The sequence below is a fragment of the Bidens hawaiensis genome, unplaced genomic scaffold, assembly GCF_021521415.1.
Source record: "Bidens hawaiensis isolate Kalapana, Puna unplaced genomic scaffold, B.hawaiensis_p1.1 tig00003356_1, whole genome shotgun sequence".
In the NCBI taxonomy this organism is placed as follows: domain Eukaryota; kingdom Viridiplantae; phylum Streptophyta; class Magnoliopsida; order Asterales; family Asteraceae; genus Bidens; species Bidens hawaiensis.
In genome coordinates this window covers 2,648,406-2,668,329 of record NW_027491185.1, presented here as the reverse complement: position 1 = coordinate 2,668,329, position 19,924 = coordinate 2,648,406, and the positions used below count along the sequence as shown (strand labels likewise).

Below are 19,924 nucleotides of genomic sequence, written 5' to 3'. Positions count from 1 at the left end.
TTTTGAAAAATATTAGATGATTCAATTCTATGTTCTCCTTTACATCAATGGGTGGAAAAATTGACAATTCCATTAATAGAGGAAACGCTCCTTACACGTTTAGACTTGGCGGAGAAAACTACCATTCTATAGGAAGTATTCTTCCATTAAATAACAAACCTCAGTTTGCTCAACTATACATTTATGATACGGAGAACGAAATATCAAACCGACAACGAGTATTTAGGTAAGGCTTACTTTTAAACATTATATGTTTCTCATTTTTCAAACAATTACTGTTTTATCATATATATCATTTATATTAATGTTAATTTTTATTTGTTTGTCTTACAGTGAATCATCTTCAGATGCCAACAATTACGAAAATTATATTATTAATTATCTCAAGGAAATGTTAGACTCACAAAATCCATTGGTTCAGGCATATCGTATGGTACGTGATACTTTTAAAGAAAATCCTCATATTGATTTGAAGCTCCGCATTGTTGGAACAAGGAAATACGATGGTAGGACTTATAACTTACCAACTGCCTCTGAGGTTGCCGCTCTTATCGTTGGAGATTTTGGTGGCGCAATGGACAAGAGAGATATTATAATTAACTCCAGGTCTGGTGGTCTTCGACGAATTAGTGAACTTCATCCTTCTTATAGTCCTCTACAATTTCCTTTGCTTTATCCTTTTGGTGAGGATGGTTATAAAGTAGACATTCCTCACAGGAATGTCGATCCTTCGTCTACGGCTGCCCGTAAGAAGTGCACTATGCGAGAGTTCTTTGCATATAGGTTACAAGATAGGCCGAACCAATTCTCACTACCCTTAAATGGACGAAGGCTTTTTCAGCAGCTTTTGGTTGACGAATATACCATGGTTGAGAGTCAAAAGTTGCATTTTATACGTGGAAAACATAGTGAACTTAGGTCTGACACCTATGAAAGCCTTCGAAACCTTAAGACGACAGGAAATTCAGATGCTTCAACATCTGGGCAGCGTGTAATTCTTCCGTCATCTTTTACTGGTGGAAGTAGATATATGATGCAAAATTACTTGGACGCTATGTGTCTTTGTAGATGGTACGGTTATCCGGATTTTTTCTTAACCATTACGTGCAATCCAGGTTGGCCAGAAGTAAAACGTTTTTTAAAGGATACCAATTTAAATTCTGAAGACAGGCCAGATATACGATGTCGGATTTTCAAAATGAAGCTTGATTCAATGATTAAGTTGTTGAAGGATAAGACTTTGTTTGGAAAAATCAAAGCAGGTTCGGTTCCCTATTTAATATTTTTTTAATATTTTGTTTACCGTTTGTTAAATATATTTATTTTATTTAATTTTTGATAATTTATTTGTTTGATTACAAATACAGCTGTTTACACAACTGAGTTTCAGAAACGTGGTCTGCCTCATGCCCATATTTGCCTATGCATTGCTCCAGAGAATAAAATTCACAATCCGTCCCATATAGATAAATTTATTTCAAGTGAAATTCATGATAAGGTCACTAAACCAGACCTATACCAGCTTGTGTCAGATCATATGCTTCATGGTCCTTGTGATGAGGCTAATCCCATCTGTAGCTGCATGATTGATAGAGAATGTTCAAAAAGTTTCCCAAAACGATTTCAAAATGAGACAAGTATAGATTCCAACGGTTTTCCGCTTTATAAAAGAAGAGACACCGGGCGTTACGTCGTCAAGAAAGGTATAAATCTAGATAACAGAAGTGTTGTGCCTTACAACAAAATTCTTTTACGAAAGTATCAAGCCCATATAAATGTCGAGTGGTGCAATCAAGAAGGATCAATCAAGTATTTGTTTAAATATATAAATAAGGGTCCAGATCGAGCTACAATTTCCCTTGTCCAAAATAACACCGCCGAGAATGAAGATCCTCAAGTAGATGAGATTAAAGCTTTTTAAGATTGTAGATATCTTTCTGCATGTGAGGCTGCTTGGAGGATATTTGCTTTTGATGTTCATTACAGGGTCCCGACTGTTACGAGACTTCCTTTTCATTTACCTGGTCAACAACAGGTAATTTATGGCCCTGAGGAAGATATTGAAGATGTTCTTACCAAGACTTTCAATTCAGTTTCAATGTTTACTAGTTGGATGGAAGCAAATAGAAACTACGAGCATGCAAGGAGGCTATCATATGCTGAGTTTCCAACACAGTTTGTATGGAAAAAAACATCACCACCAAAATGGGTAGAAAGGCAAAGTGGATTTGCTATTGGTAGAATTCATGCCGTTCCCGCATCATTTGACGAGGCATACTACTTAAGAATACTTTTAAACAAGGTTAAAGGACCGAAATGTTTTGAAGATATTCGAACAGTAGATGGTATTGTTTGTGATTCTTTTAGAGATGCATGTTATAGAAGAGGGCTTTTAGACGATGATAAGGAGTACATAGAAGCAATTGAGGAAGCAAGCCATACCGCAAACGGATATTATTTAAGAAATCTGTTTGCAACAATGCTTATAACATCGTCCTTATCAAGACCTGATTACGTCTGGGATAATACATGGCAATTTTTAGTCGACGGGATTCTTTATCATCAACAAAAGAAACACAAGAATCCAGGTTAGTGTTGTTATATGTGTGAACTTGTCTTTTTTTAGTTTGGTTTAAGGTAGATTTTTTTTCCAGTTTTGTCTCTTAGTGACGATCAATTGAAGAACTTGGCATTACTTCAGATTGAGGATTTTTTGGTATCCAACAATTCATCTCTACGTAGGTTTTCACACATGCCTTTTCCAGATCAGGAATCTGTTTCCACGTCAATGAATCCTCTTATGATGGAAGAATTATCTTATGATAAGGATTCTTTGTCAAATGATTTTAAGCTTTTGTACACATCTCTAACTGATGAACAAAAAAGCGTTTACAACGAAATATTCAACTCCGTGAAACGTAAAAAAGGTGGTGTTTTTTTCGTGTATGGTTACGGCGGTACCGGCAAAACATTCTTATGGAAAACCTTATCTGCCTCAATTCGGTCAAAGGGAGAAATTGTTCTTAATGTTGCTTCAAGTGGAATAGCATCTTTGTTATTAGAAGGCGGTAGAACGGCTCATTCCAGATTCCTTATTCCAATCAATCTTACCGAGGACTCCCAATGTCAGGTAACTATTATAAATTTTATTAAGTCTAGATTATTTCACATTTAAATGTATGTTTTTAAATTATTTTAATGAATATAATGTTGACATATTCAACATTTTCAGGTTAAGGGTAATACATATGTTTCTGAGTTATTGAAAAAAACATCATTAATAATTTGGGATGAAGCTCCCATGATTCATAAACCATGCATTCGAAGCATTGGACAGAACCCTAAAAGATGTTATGAACGTTGATTTGGGCAACACTTCTGGATCATTGTTTGGAGGTAAGGTAGTTGTTCTTGGTGGTGATTTCAGACAGATTTTATTTGTTGCACAGAATGGAACAAGAAATGATTGTGTGAACGCCACAATTAGTTCTTCTTACATATGGTCAAATTGTAAGGTTTTGAAATTAACTAAGAACATGAGGTTGACCGTTGGTTCTCAAATGTCAAATACTTTAGAGATTAAACAATTTGCTGATTGGTTGTTGGATATTGGTCAAGGTAATCTTGGTGGTCCTAATGATGGTGAAGCAACTATAACAATTCCAGAGGATCTTCTAATAAAAGATTCCCTTGATCCTATGTCTGATTTGATAGACTTGTTTATTCCTCTATGTTACATAGGTTTAATGATCTTACCTACTTTCAAGAGCGGGCTTTGCTTGCTCCCTTAAATGATGTTGTTCAAGAGATTAATGATCGTATTTTAGCGTATTTTCCTTGTCAAGAAATGGAGTACTTAAGTTCAGATAGCATCGACGAGGTCGAAAGTGTATCTGAGGATTTTGATCCCACATTGTACTCTCCTGATTTTTTGAATGGTATAAAGATGTCCGGAATGCCAAACCATCGTTTGTTACTTAAGGTTGGAGTTCCTATTATGTTACTACGGAATATAAATCAGAAAAAAGGGTTGTGCAATGGAACTCGACTACAAGTTGTTAGTTTGGGTAAATGCGTCATAGAAGCTAAGGTTGTTTCTGGTACTAATATTGGATTTCGTACTTAGCAGAATAAGTCTTACACCGTCTGATAAGAAGCTTCCATTCAAGTTAAAAACGAGACAGTTTCCTATATCAGTTTGTTTTGCAATGACTATTAATAAAAGTCAAGGACAATCTTTATCGCGTGTTGGATTGTATTTAAAAGACCCGGTTTTTACCCATGGCCAGCTTTATGTTGCTTTGTCTAGAGTGAAGACTCGCGAAGGTATTAAGATTGTTTTATTAGATAAGGAATCCAAATTGATTAGTAAAACCAAAAATGTTGTGTATAAGGAAATATTTGGAAACCTTGTATGAGTTTTTACATTTCATTTTCGTTTATGTTTGAAATCTTGTAATCACCTTTAACTTTTTTTTATAAAATGATTGTTTTATTTTATTTTGTTTAACTATGGTTATATGTTTGTTTATTAATTATCCCTTTACTATTCTTATTTTTTATGTATCTTTTTTATCTTGTATTTATAGTATAAATTATTAAATATGTATGTTTTTAATTATAAGTTATTTGATATATATTGTATATCTATTTCCCAGATTCAAAAAAGAAAAAAAATATAGGTATAATGTTTACAAACAGTCTAAAAGTATAGGCTTAACAATTAGTTCTATGGATTCAATAACCGCCATTATTTTTGATTAATTTATACGATTTTTAAAGATGAACAATCACATCCTAATTTCTTCAATCAGACAATCAAACACAATCAGTTTTTTATTTTCGTCCACAATGTCGACAATTGTTAACTGGAAGTTTTGCTCCGATAACAACAGATATGAGTTCCTTATCAGTGATCTCTCGGTAATTCACAAGTATAACATCTACTCTGTTATGTCTTTTGATATTCTCAAGAAATATCAAATATACGTAGCCGGGAATCGAAAAGTTGTTCTATCTGATGAAGAGAACTCACTGATGAATGCTATACGAGAGGATATTGTACAACATGATCAACAGGTTCTTCCGGTTGTCAATGTGAGTCAATGGTTTTTTTATCCTTTTCAGAATTTGGTTGTTATAAAGTATGTGAATGGGCAACAGAAGACTGTGAAGCCAAAATCAATATTGCAATCAAATGATCTTTATCTTTTAAGAGATTTGGATCAGTTGAAGCTTTCGAATGAGAGAAAACACATGGCACATTTTGATTTGGAAGAGGAGGTCGGTGAGAAGGTTAAATGGCTTTTAGAGTGTCAAAACTATGAATCCGATTTTGATGATCTTCATAGTTCTTTTGAATCTGATGTTGAAGTTTAAAGTAACAGTTATTCAATAATTTGTTTATTTACTTAATTAGTTTAATTCTTTAGTTTATTGATTGCAATGTTTGTTTGTTTATGTTATTACATTAATTTATAAAAACGTACAATAAACTGGTAAAATCGTTTTTTTGGTGTCGTAGGTTGTGATGGCAGTTTGGTTTTTTGTTTGGATTGTTGATGAAGCTGATGGTTGGTAAGTTTACCTCACATGTGTATATCTTCTTTTGTTTTAGAGTTTATGGTTAGTATGATTCTTTCAATAATATGACAGTTTCAAAAGTCTTTAATTTTTTATAAACAGTTGTATTCATTTTGTTATTTATATAAACTTGTGTTACATATAAACATTTTGTGTGTGTTACAACAAAAGTATTTACATATTTATGTTTACATAAAGTCTTTATGATATATGTTAGTAATATTTGAGTTAAATAGTTAATTGACTTCCATGTTTTGTTTTTCTTTTTCAGGTTTTAGGTACTGATGATTTTGTTTGAGGTTGCAAATTTTGACTATCATGTTTTTGTAGCAACGTTAACATCTAATTAGTTGTAATGACTTTTATTATAAACTTAAGTTTGTGTAATTATTAACTGTTTATGTAGACTATCTTATTATCTATATCTCCAATATAGATAAATATTATATCTTTTGGGTTCTAAATTTGATTTTATATTATGGTTGTTTATATATATATATATATATATATATATATATATATTATGATATTGTATGGTAGTTTTAGATACATTTTGTTACATATCTAATGTCAACCCGTGTGTAACACGGGTACTATCCTAGTTATTAAATAAATTAGAGGTCTAGTTTAATTGTGATTCCTAGTTTGAGTAGGATTAGAATTGTGGGTGTTATATAAACCCATCAAAAGGTTTATTTCTAGTAGTGTAGAGAGAGTAGAGAGGGTAGAAAATATTTTGTTCGTGTTTCTTATTAATGAAAAGAGCCGCATAAACGTTTTATGCAAAATCGTGTTTGGTGTTCTTGATTCACTTGTCTAAGGTTTAACATATTTTAGTTAAAAAAACATGCAAGGATGATGATGAAGTCACACTGACTTCAACTTCTACAGCAAAAGCAAACATAACACACAATGAAACCAAAAAGCTGATCAAATGCTGAAATCTTTTATAAAAAATTTTAGCTAGCCATTGGATGATTATATACATACTCAATTGCAAGTGCACAAGAGTCAATCTTATCAGCTTCTTTGTCTGGAATCTCCAATTTAAACTCCTCTTCAATGGCCATTGTTATCTCCACATTGTCTAAGCAGTCCAACCCCAAGTCCTTCTGGAAATGAACTTCAGGAGTCACCTGCACGCGTTTCGATTGAACAATTTCACCACCAATTCATAGATGCTTTATCATAGAAATCATCATTTATATGAAAGTTTACTTTATGTTGTGTGCCCTCTCAACTTCATTTGATCTTAATAACCTGAATATAAAACCGTAGGGGACTTATTTTACAGAAGATGGACAGACTAACACAAATAGGCGAACTTATAATAAAAATTTGGCAGGTTTTGTGTACAAATAGACCTGTAAACTAACCAAACCGAACCGAACCGAACACTTAATCGGACATATATTTGTGTTCACGTCCGTACGTTTAAAAAATGAGCATGTTTGTGTTCGTTTATGTTCATTTGTTTAAAATCAAACAAATACATATGAACAAACGTAAATGAACACAAACACAAATGAAGATACTTAAATGAACACACGTGAACAAATAAAAAACCAAATGACTCATCCATATAATATTTAATTATTTTCTATTAACATATAAACAAAAATAAACATACGGACATAAACGAACATAAATGTATGTTCACGGACATTAATGACCGAACAAAACACGTGTTCATGTTCGTTTGTTTATTAATACACGGACATAAACGAACTTCCCATCGAACGGTTCACGAACAGTTCACGAACAGTTCACTGAACGTTCGTTTGTTTACATGCCTATGTACAATCCATAGACGAGATGATTCAGAGAATAAGTGTAAATAGCAGCAATATAATACAAATAGCATGAAATTTTGAAACAAGATTTTCCTATTTGTCCACACCTTGTATCAGACATACTTTTGTGCAAGAAAAATAAAAGAATTATATAAAGAGTAAAACTAAAAAACTGAAATTATGACAGACATGGGATCTCACAAATCACAATTACCAGATCAGATATCAACAAAATAAAAGTGGTCAAATAAAGACTCTTATATGTTAAACTTTAAGGCAAGTGAATTAAGAACACGAACACGAGGATTTTATCAGCACACGATCGACTCTTTTATTAAGAAAACGACAAACGAGAAAAACTTAATAATTAACTAATACATTGAGCCTATGGTATATATATACCCACGATTCCTAATCCTATACTAAATCAAATACATAATTTAAATCTAAAACAAATAGGATTAAATAAAATAAGACTAACTTATTTTATAATAATAAACTAATTATTATATTAAATATTCTCCAAGATCCTAGGAGCCTTTAATCTGGTTTGGTGTTGGACACATTTAACACTCCCTATCAACACCAAACTTCTTATAACCGTGACACACACGAAACACCTCGACTCGAAACAACCCCGTGACTCAACGCAATAGGTCACGTCTTCTGGCTTCGGCTCATGTGTTCAATTCTAACACTCCCTCTAGATTCATACTTGTTCATCCAAGGTCTTTCACAACCCGCAACACTCGTATATCTTTGGACTTGATTCTTGAACTCGTCGCACGCCTTCACACGAAGTTGCATCTTGGTTCGTTACTCCTTAATCTACACAAGATCTAGGACATCATTCAACTTACATCCAAACAGTAACTCTGCACAATCAAACCCGTTTGTTTCTTCTTCTTGGACTAACAAGAATAGATTACTTTGGCTCCAAGCAATCTCCACCAACATGTTTATGTTGACATATAATACCATTTTCTTCATACTGGTCTTCTATAAACACAAAGTCCTACATGCATGTTGATTTAGTCTTGATATTACAACTGTAACTACCAATCGTGATCTCACATATATGGTCCTTATTGACAGCCCAAAACTGCTACTATTTGCTGCCGCATGACCACCAATTTCAACCCCCATGCGGTATCCAAACACCTCGAATCGTTGCAGCTTCGGTCATGAAACCAGACCCGAACACATCTGATGTTGTTGTCTCGTTTAGACAGCCTGGCAACGCTACCACTTGGGACTGTTGGGTCATCGATCCAACCCACTAAACTACCCGACACACGGAGATTTAACCATATCGACACACGATCATGGCACAACATCATTGCTCGACACGAGGAGATTTAACCATACCGACACACGATCATGGCACAACATCATTGCTCGACACACGGAGATTTAACCATCCTGACGCACGGTGATGCCACATCATCACTGAAACCTTCAACGTGACGAACACCAAAACAAAGTTGACACACAACCTCGTTGTACTCCGTTATATCGGCATACGTAAACCAACTTGGAACTCCCTCTCATCACATGTTCGCCACTGAACCTCTGTGAACCGGTTAAACAACCAACCCATTTGCTTCTTAATTTTGTTCTCAAAGTCGTACGCAAACATTCACGCATGTTGTCCCTATATGACAGCCCGTTTCCATTGTTACTCGAAACGCCGAAACAACCTCTGACCCGTTGTCAGCTACTACCTGAACCTGGATACGTTTGATCGAAAACTTACCAAGATCCGAACCTGGACACACCTTCTTCGATCGATTTCTTTGTTTTAAACGTACTAAAACAGTCGGCCCTCGCTTCCTTCGACTATGATCGGTTCAATCACTAACCTGACAAACAGATCACAATGCGTTCACGGTCGGAACATCAGGTCCTTCCTTCTTGATAAGAATTGTTAAACAACAAGATGTTTTCACAAGTGATAGTTGCAAATCAAACAAGGCACACACAATCGGAATCGCTTACTGCTTCTTCTTGGACACACAAGAAAGACTCCAAAATAACATGCTTTGGCATGCAGCGGTTCTGAACAAACAGAAGAATTATTTTCTTGATAAACAAGTGCTCTATGCTTAGCCACTCAATCTTAGTTAATCATCATTCAAAATTCATGAAACAATGTTGGTTCAGGATAACGTTCTTGACATGAGCCAACAAGATTGACCACCAAACATATAAATTTTTAAACAATTACCAACTTGCCTGTTGAAAACAGTTTCACCACCTTAAAACTCATACGACGCCATACTCACCCAAGACGGCACTCCCGCACGACTATGGACGACTCGAAACAGCTCACCGCCTTTGTCTACTGTTTTTGTTAATTTCCTGGTTACGACCCAAGCCTTTCTTCACACCTGCCCTCCACCGGCGGACACACCCGCCGGCGGAGGCTGCCCCGATCTTCAAACCGCTTCCCGGTACGAGCCTTAGGCTCTGATACCACTTGTTAAACTTTAAGGCAAGTGAATCAAGAACACGAACACGAGAATTTGATCAACGCACGATCGACTCTTTTATTAAGAAAACGACAAACGAGAAAAACTTAATAATTAACTAATACATTGAGCCTATGGTATATATATACCCATGATTCCTAATCCTATACTAACTCAAAAACATAATTTAAATCCAAAACAAATAGGATTAAATAAAATAAGACTAACTTATTTTATAATAATAAACTAATTATTATATTAAATATTCTCCAAGATCCTAGGAGCATTCAATCTGGTTTGGTGTTGGACACATTTAACATTATATCGAATTGGTAACTCGGATTCATTGTATCTCACAGGAAGAGTAACTGAGACACTGAGTTAGATATAGCTACCATGTCTCATTTTTCATATCACAATAGTATGACACAACACAAGTATTACTGCAAGAAGTTAACAAAAATATTGAAATCCATAATTCAGCATTAATGAAACGAGACTCTTGCAGTCGTCTAACACAGTCATGTTGCAGGGACAGATTGACGATATGAAGATCCACAAAATAAAAATACTTCGAATAATATTGCAGAACACTCTGCTTGTCACTTCTCTTAATCAGAATAATCAAATACAAAAACTCAGATCTCTAAAATGGATACTGAACAGAAACTAAGTACTCCAGATGATCATCATGAGACGACATTGACCGAACATAAGTACTCCAGTGGGCCCATACAGAACATATCCTAGGATTGTTGATCTCAAGACCGCCGCCATTTTCCCACCTTATTCTTCTTCTCAATCTCTCCGAACATAAAAACATAGTAACTAATAACCGGTTCCAAAACCCAGTTCCTAACCGGTTCCAAACCGGTTCGAACCGTTGGAGAACGGTCTAATACCCGTTTTGACTTTTTTATATCCGTTAAAATTGAAAAAGGATTTTTTCTGACGGTTTTGCCCCTCAAAGATATTAATATAAATAGGCATATGAAGCGATTATTCAAACACAAGTTCGCTTCACATTTCACAACACTCAAAAACTGAAAACCCATCTTGTGAGCGAAAATCTGCTCTTGAAACGCTATGACAACCGAAAGCGGAGAACCGTCGGTTGGCATCGGTGCAACTAAAACCACACCTTTTATTGTGAGGACGAAACCGGGTTCAAACTCTACTTTGAGAAATCATTTGTCGAAATGCGTGAAGATAGCAAAAAGCAGTTCGTTTCAAGGCGAAGCATCAACCGGAAGCAATAAAGTTTGGAATTACAATGTGAACACACTTCTGGATCAATTTTCAAAGTTCGTGATTCAACAAGGTTTGCCATTCAGCTACATTGACAACCCTCGTTTAACGAGGATGATTCAAGAAACTCTTCAACCGCTTTAGCGTCAAGTAAGTCGTATTACCCTTAGATGTAATTGTTTAAAGCTATGGAAAATGGCAAAACGTGATGTTTGGTTCGCTCCACATGGTATACCGGTATCTTACCTTTGTGTGACCGCGCATTGGGTGGATCCCAATACGTGGCAAATGATGAAACGTACGCTTGCGTTTGAATTGTTTGGATACCCGCATGACGAAGAGGATTTATTCTAAATTTGAGATGATGTGATAACAACTTTTAAATTAGAAAACAAAATTTTTTCGATCGCATTTGATAACACTTCGTACAATACAAACGTGGTTGAAAAATTAATTTTAAAATCTAAACCGGTTTGCAACGGTGTTTTTTTTTTCATAGTCGATGTGTTGCACATACTATTAATTTAGTTGTGCCAGACGGACTTGGCATTGAATCCGTTAAAGATTTAAAAACCGCTTTTAGAAATATGTTATGTGACGTTTTAAGATATAGTAAAGATAGATACGCCGATTATAGAAAATTGTGTCGCGAAAAGAATTCCACTTGTTTAGGTCCGAACTGGGACATACCTACTAGGTGGAATTCGACTTGTGACATTGAAGAAACACTAAGTGACCCCGACAGATTAAGGATAATCTTAGGGTTAAGTAGATGTTTCCCACGAGGGTTAGGTCCGGCAAAGATGGTTAGCTTAGCTACAACTGCGCGTGGACCTGCGTGTACTCCACAGATGCCTTCGTGTACTTCCCTTAGGAGGTAGTCGGCATCTTGGTCGTCAACGCATCTGAGGAGTGGGCCAAGAAAATTACGCCTGTAAAGTATGTAATCAACAAATTGATAGTTCAGTGATTTACAGCGTATCTTTCTTGCCTGTGTCTTTGACTCTGGTAGTACACCCGCTGCAAGGTAATTTATTATTGGCGTCATCCATGTTTCCGTGCCGGTTTGGATGACACAAATTTCCTTGTGCGGGACTGATGGTGCTCCCAGAAGTTCAACGCGGATGTCCTTTCCCAAGTGGGTGAAGGCTAACGATGCAAGCTTGCTTAACGATGCAAGGCTAACGATGCAAATGGGTGAAGGCTAACGATGTCCTTTCCCAAGGGCCATTGTGTCGTTCACGGCCGTGTACGTCCCGTTTATCTGGTTGGCTACTAGCATGGAATCCACGTGGGCTTCCAAGTATTTCACCCCCATCTTACGCGCAATTCTTAATCCGGCCAAGAATGCTTCGTACTCCACTTCGTTATTCGTACTTGGGAAATCCAGCAGAATAGCGTAAGTGTATTCTTCGCCTGCTGGGTTAGTTAGTTTTAACCCTGCGCCTGAACCTTCGTTGTTGGCTGCTCCATCAGTATAGAGTTGCCATACATCGTTGCTGTCTTGTGCTGGAGAGGGTTGAGCCTCTTCCTGGCACTCTTTTTCCCGCGAAGCGGGGAATTCTGCAATAAAGTCGGCCAAGACCTGGCCTTTTATGGCTGGTCTTGGCTTGTACTTTATCGCGTATTCTCCCAACTCAATTGCCCATTTGGCTAGGCGCCCTGACAACTCGGGTTTGCCTAGAACGTTTGCAAGTTTGAAGTTGGTGAGAATGGTGATTGGGTGGCCTTGGAAATATCGTCTTAGCCTGCGTGAAGCCTATACAAGCGCTAAGACTAATTTTTCCAGGGTGGAGTACCCGGTTTCCACGTCTGTTAAGACGCGGCTTACATAGTAGATGGGCATCTGGATGCCCTTTCGTTCTACTAGTAAGACCGCCCCAGTTGCTCTGTCTGTGGCGGAGAGGTAGAGAATTAATTCCTCCCCCACTTCTGGTGCTGTGAGTGTTGGGAGTTCGATCAAGCGTGACCGAATCTCTTGAAAGGCTGCTTCCGCTTCTGGTGTCCAGCGGAAGTGCATTTTCTTCAAACAATTTCTCAATGTTGACACGAATGGAAACGACCTATCCGCATGGTTTGCCAAAAAGCGGTTAAGTGCGACTAGTCGTTCATTCAGTGTCTGAGCCTGTTTGATGGTAGTAGGTGATTCCATTTTCATAATGGCTTCAACCTTTTCGGGGTTCGCTCTGAAGCCATCTTTGGTAACGATGACTCCTAAGAACTTCCCCTCTTCCATCCCAAAGGAACACTTGCTCGGGTTGAGCTTCATGTTTATCTTTCTGAGCGTGTTGAAAGTTTCTTCGATGTCTTTCAACATCGCCTCTGGCTCGAGACTTTTGATGACCAAGTCATCCATGTAAACTTCCAAGTTTCTCCCGATTTGGGCATGAAACTCTTTGTCCATCAGGCGTTGCTATGTGGATCCGGCATTCTTTAGTCCGAATGGCATCATTTGGTAACAAAATGTGCCATCGAACGTCCGAAATGCGGTTTTATCCTGATCGTCAACAGCCATGTGGATTTGATGGTACCCTTTATACGCATCAAGGAAGCATTTAAGGTGAAACGGTGCTAATGAATCTACCTTAAGGTCAATTTCGGGTAACGGGTAACAATCCTTGGGGCATGCTTTGTTTAGGTCTTTAAAGTCTATGCACATGCGCCATTGTTTATTTGATTTTGGTACCATGACGGGATTTGCAACCCATGTTTGATATTTACTAACGCGTACGATGCCTGCGTCAAGGAGTTCCTTGACTTGGGTTCTACACGCGTTAGCCAGCTCAGCACCCATTACGCAACGCTTTTGTATGACCGGCGCAAACGTCGGGTCACACTTGAGCTTATGCTCAGCCTTACTTCGAGGTACACCAGTCATGTCAGCTGGTGTCCACGCGAAGATGTCGGCATTTTTTTGCAACAATCGTTTGAGTAAGGTGCGTGTGGGATTAGTGATCGTTGGGCCAATGGTAACGGCCTGGTCAGGGTATTTGCCATTGAAGGCCCATTCTTCTGGCTCAGAGGTGGTTGGTTTAGCCTTTTTTGGTTTGGGTTTAGGTGAGACGGATGCGATGCATACCTGGGGAATGCCCGTGATCATAGCGACGCCCTCAGCTGTTGGCCATCCCATCATACCATGGACCGAAGACACCACGGCATTAAATCTTGCCATCCCATCTCTCCCGAAGAGAATGTCGTATGTGTGGTGTGGCTTCCTCATTACAACGAAGTCCACGTCTTCCGTGCGGGAGTACTTCCCGTTCGTGAGAGTGACGGGGAAAGATAGGATTCCCAAGTGAGTGTTTGTGCTGCCATCGAATCCTTCCATTGAGGCGTAAACTGTTTCTAGGCATTCTTTGTCTTCATCGTCTAGCTTGTCGAAGAACTACCTATACATGACCGTTGATGAAGCGCCATTATCAGCAAGGGTGCGGGAGGTGATGTAGTGCCCCAGCTGGCTTTTGATGACTATGGGGCCTTCTTTGTTGGCCCCCCCGGCACACGCGGGAAGCGCACTTCTGCTTCCTTCCACGCACTGGGCTCTGTTGTTCGCCGTTTTCTTTCTCTGATGTTGCCATGAACCATGTGAATGCTGATGTCGACGGGCTTCCGCCCATTGCCCTTGTACCGATTGTCTTTCCTCCCTCCGTTCTTGATTGACGCCACGAGGTGTGTGAGTTTCCCATCTTTGACGAATGTTTCGACGACATCCTTCAAGGATGTGCATTCCTCCGTGGTGTGGCCTTTTGTCCCGTGGAAGTCACAGGATTTGCTCTGATCAGCGTTGTGACGCTGTCGGATTATTGGAGCCTTTGGCCATGGGAGCTTGTTGGTGGCAAATATCTCGGTGACGCCTTTGGTGAGTGGCGTCCATCTAGGATTCCGGTTCGACGACTGCATGTTGTCCCTTCCGCCTAAGAGAGGGCGAGAGCTGGATGAGGTGTCAAAGTTTACCCTTGACTGCCAAATACCAAGCTTCCTCTTTTTGTTTTGTCGGGCGGTACGGACGTTATTTTCTCTTGTTCTCTGGGTGTAGAGGTTTGTGCTCTGGGGAAGATTTCTACCCAGTTGCTTCTCCGTTTCGGCAAAGCGTTTAGCTGCCGTCATGATGGCATCCCACGTGGGTGGCATGCCGTCTTTACCTGTCAACGTGCGGATGAGCTCTGGGTACTCAGCGCCCTGGATGAAAAGCGGCGCGAACAAGATTTTCGCTAATAGTGCCCAGACTTAGCTTCTTTGAGTTGAAGCGAGTGATGAAGTCTAGCAAAGATTCGTCTTCTTCCCGGATGCAGTTGAGGATCGTCCATTGCTCTTCAGTATATTTTCTTTGTTGACTGAAGTGCTGGCTGAATTTGTGCTGGAAGTCTGCCCAATCGTAGATGTGGTGGACCGGTAGACGATCAAACCACGCTCTGGCTGCCCCGACGAGCGTCATTTGGAACATGTAACACCATGTGGGTTCCATCCAATTACTGACGGTTGCCCCCGCTATAAATCTGTTCATGTGATCGTCCGGGTCAGATATGCCATTGTAAGTGCCTATGTTGGACATCTGTTTGGCACTCTTTGGAGCGATTGCTTCCGCAATGTCCCTTGCAAACTTGGACGTTCCCGCATTCTCAACAGTTGGTCTGAAAGTTTTGGAGAAGTCACGTGGGTTTCCCCCCGTGTTTTTTGGTTTGAAAGTTTCTCCGAAATTTCTTCTCGAGTAGAAGTCTGCTTCTTTACGCTTCCCTTTCGCCTTATGACGTGGGTTTGCGTCACTGTCAGATTCTTCGCAATCTTCATCATCCACATACTCGCAATCATTGCTCATGTTGAGCTGTTGTCGAGTGCTTCCGAATTCGTCATTGGCCTGTTGGAGTGAACGTAAATGTTCGTCCAACTCGGCTTGGAATTCTTTCTGACGTGCTTCCGCCTAAGCTTTAACTTGTTCTGGTGTTTTTCGGGGAAGTCTCGTCTGTTGTTTCCCCAACTGGGTATCAATGAATCCCAGGAGAGGATTGTTTACTGCACTTGCCCCGGCTTGGGTAACCGGGGTAGTGTTCGTAACAATCGTGTATTCACCGGTGTTCCCCCCAGTAGCTGGGGTTGTGGTTACCGGAGTTTTTGGTCACTCGGTAGCTTTGGCATCGGAGTAACCTTGACCATCTTTCCAGAAGTTTGAAAAACTGAGGAAAAGAAGAATTAGTTCTAGCTTAATGCACGGATGGCGCCAATGAAGAAACACTAAGTGACCCCGACAGATTAAGGATAATCTTAGGGTTAAGTAGATGTTTCCCACGAGGGTTAGGTCCGGCAAAGATTGTTATTCTTCTCAACCTGCAAAACAGACACCGTAAGCTCGTCACTGGGAATGGGGGGTTCCTCCTTGTGACCACCCTCCGGCGTGAGAATCAGACTAGGTTGCTCTGAATATAAGTGTATATAGAGAGAAATAGCTAGAGAGAAGATGATGATACCGTTCCAAGGTGTTGGAGTATTTATAGCCGAAGGTAGGTTTCCAAGCAGGTACGGCCAGCTGTATATAATATTCCTTTTCCACCAACTATGGGCTACGTTCGTGCCACGATAGGAGTTGGTGGGTAGGCAGCGGCTGATAGTGACATTTTGTACTGGAGCGTGCTCCTCCTCGTACTATTGTCAGTGAGCTGTCACCCTGTGATTGGTTCATGGGTTGCTTTTGCCAGATCTTGTCTATTTGTCCATACCTTGGTAGGTATAGTACAAAAGATCTTCTAGAAGCGTACGGACTGGCTCTTTTGGGCGGGAATATTCCCGCCCTGCTCATTCCTTCTTCAGGTGACATTACTGAAATATAAGAGTTAGTGTCTTATGCGTGTAGCCTTACTGTTAGTGCGGGTAGCCTTCCTTCTTGGCTTGTACCCACAGCTGCGGGAACAGGCAGGGTACTGTACCAAGGGAGGCTTTCATGCGGGGACAGCTGGCTTACTGCATGTAAGGTCTTCATCTCTCTGAGCATGGTGGGTCCTGCGGATCCAGTTGGTCTTTGCGCAGACGTACCTCTTCAAGGTGAGTCTTGCGGGTCCAACTAGGCTTTGCGGGAACCTACCTCTTCATACATGTTTGAAAGCGCTTTACGACAAAGATCAACATTAGAATTGTTTCACGATAATCTTGTGGCGCGTGGTGAGGCTATATCCTTTGGAGGAGAGGGTTGGGCAAATGTTAAAGAAATAAACGAATTGCTTGATACTTTCAAAACCGCAATGACAAAATTATCGGGGGTTTATTATCCCACGAGCTCTTTTGTACTTCAAGAACTATTTTTCATGTGTAACCAATTACGCGATTTTGAAAATAAAAATGACATGTGTACGGAAATGATAAGACCGATGAAAGCGAAATTAAAACAATGTTTTAGTCAACTGCCTTCCGTTTTTACTTGTGCCGCCGCATTGAACCCGTACCTAAATGTTTCCGGTGTTGAAGTTGTAATTGATAAAATAGCTTCTGAATTGGGTTTGAATGATGATGAAATGTATGTTGCAAGAAATACAAAACAACAGTTTAACCAATGTTTTCAAAATATGTTTGATAGTTATCAAGCAAAATATGTTTCCACAACACACATGGCATCAGGATCAAGTGACGGCTTAAGCGCGGATCCGATGCTTAGTTTTTATAACAAGTTGCGAAACGAAAATATTAAACGGGGGTGCACCTCATATAGCGAGCTAGAGAGCTATCGTGGGACGGATTATTTATCCACTATGAGTTCCGATGAGGTTAAAGCTTTTGATATTTTGGCTTGGTGGAAAGGAAAGGAATCCCAGTTTCCGATCCTAGCTACTATGGCCCGTGATTTACTAACTGTCCAAGCTTCTACAATAGCTTTGGAATCTGCGTTTTCTGTTAATGGCAGGGTTTTATCACTTAGAAGAACACGAATCAGTCCAATGGCGGTGGAAACGTGCATTTGTTTGAAGGATCATTTGGATGCGGTGGAACGGATACAAAATATACACGAGGAGGAAGATGAAGACGACGACGAAGATGAAGACGACGAGGGAGACTTGAGTATCAATTAACATATGAATTGTATTTCTTGCCCACTAACTCTTAAACCATGATGTTATGTGGTTTAATTGTTTATGATGCAATTTTTACCTCAAGTTTGTGTTGAATGTCTGTTGCAAAATTTTGACAAATAATCAAATATTTACTCTTGCAGTAGATCTACAACATCAACAGTCTACCAAAAGTACTTTGATACAATAAAAAGCAGTGTGTTCATAAAGTTTATAAAGTCTCCGCTTTTAGCTTCATATAAACACAGAAAGTGTCCAATTTAATTCACCTTGTATTGCCTTAATTGCATTATTGCCTGATTTTAAACTCTCAAATACAGCTTTCTGCTTGCTAAATACTGGGTACAGTTTAAGTTACTGTTTTATTGCAGATATGGAAATATAAATAATAAGTGCTTACTTGCTGCTCAACATTAACAAGCCATGCATCAACTTGTTTCGATAAATCTTCTTGCACACTTTCTTCTTCTTTAGTGCTGTAACAAGGCCCGTTCTTTCTTCTTTTCACGAAGCAAATCTTTTGCAGCTTGTTTTTCAGCTTCGATTACTTTATTATTCTAAAATAGAAACTGTTTCATTACATTTGACTTTCATTACATAAGGCAGATGATAACCAATTATAATTTGTAGAAGTTGAAAAGCTAGAACTTTATCAAGAATGTATCAATGTTGATTCGTTTTTATTATCGGGCGCGGAGCACATTAACTAGAAATATCTCAGGTTGGTTAAACTCTTCTCATACCCTATCCAGGGTTCACAAAAGACCGTTCTCACTGTTTGAATAAACAATTGGATCAAACCAAAAATATTTGAAAAACACGCAGAGTTGAATAACATATTGCAGCTCTTAAGTCGACAGATAAAACTGAATACATAACCCTCTATTATACTAACTTACTAAGGGACAATTGCGTATATCATCCTTGTAAAATTTATTCATAGCATATTACCAAAACTGCATATATCCATCCCCTTCTTTAATACGCTTTTGCTAAATATCCAATAACCAACCAATTTGGTGTAAAAATATGGTGAAGTGGGCTGGGTACCCTTTGATTAATAATAATAAAATTTATTAGCAAAACATAAAAAAACCAACAAAGTTTTTGTAAAAAGACAGAAAAAAAACCAACTTAAAAATTGAGTAAATATAAATATTTTGGAAATTTTAAAGTTTTAATCAAAAAGCAAGGGTGTGAATTGAAGTTCATATTCATAAGTTACTAGAAGATGGGAGCTTACAAGGTATAAACTCTGAACACATTAGTAAAAGTTCACAAGTCTGTTACATTGATCAGCATATGAACGATCAAAGTAGAAATTTTTAAGGAAAATACTTTTATCAAAAATAAATATTTTTCGGTTCGGTTAAAGTTGGTTAACAAAGATATCTTAATCGTAACCATATGTAACTGATCAGTTTGGTTGGTTTTTGGTTATTTTTTCGACAAACGGTTAGGTTATTGGTTATGGTTCGGTTTTAGCTCAACCAACAGCTATATCACGCACTAAATTGATGACAAGATAAAGGTATTCCTAATCCGGATGATGTACTATGAACAGTGAATGACATTAAGGCTAAACCATATATAAACCATTGTCTATTAATTCATATTTATACATCTCAACAACCAAACAGATATTCATTCATTATCTTGCAAGTACTCTTATACTTACTGATTCTCAGTAGTCATCCCAGTGACATTGGTTTCAAGTGAAACATAAATAGCATTACAGCTAAAAATTAATACTACAGTGCTATTCAGCTATGTTATA

At 38.6% G+C, this 19,924-nt stretch overlaps 2 protein-coding genes across 2 annotated transcripts; both read left to right on the top strand.

Moving 5' to 3' along the window:
* Positions 1-430: 430 nt before the first annotated feature.
* Positions 431-3,364, top strand: LOC143623183 (uncharacterized). Its single transcript, XM_077094148.1, has 5 exons — positions 431-1,262; positions 1,368-1,809; positions 1,930-2,588; positions 2,655-3,130; positions 3,233-3,364. Exons 1-5 carry the CDS (start codon positions 431-433, stop codon positions 3,362-3,364), a joined length of 2,541 nt encoding a protein of 846 aa, XP_076950263.1.
* A 172-nt stretch (positions 3,365-3,536) lies between these two features.
* Positions 3,537-4,126, top strand: LOC143623182 (uncharacterized). Its single transcript, XM_077094147.1, has 2 exons — positions 3,537-3,700; positions 3,742-4,126. Exons 1-2 carry the CDS (start codon positions 3,537-3,539, stop codon positions 4,124-4,126), a joined length of 549 nt encoding a protein of 182 aa, XP_076950262.1.
* Positions 4,127-19,924: the final 15,798 nt, after the last annotated feature.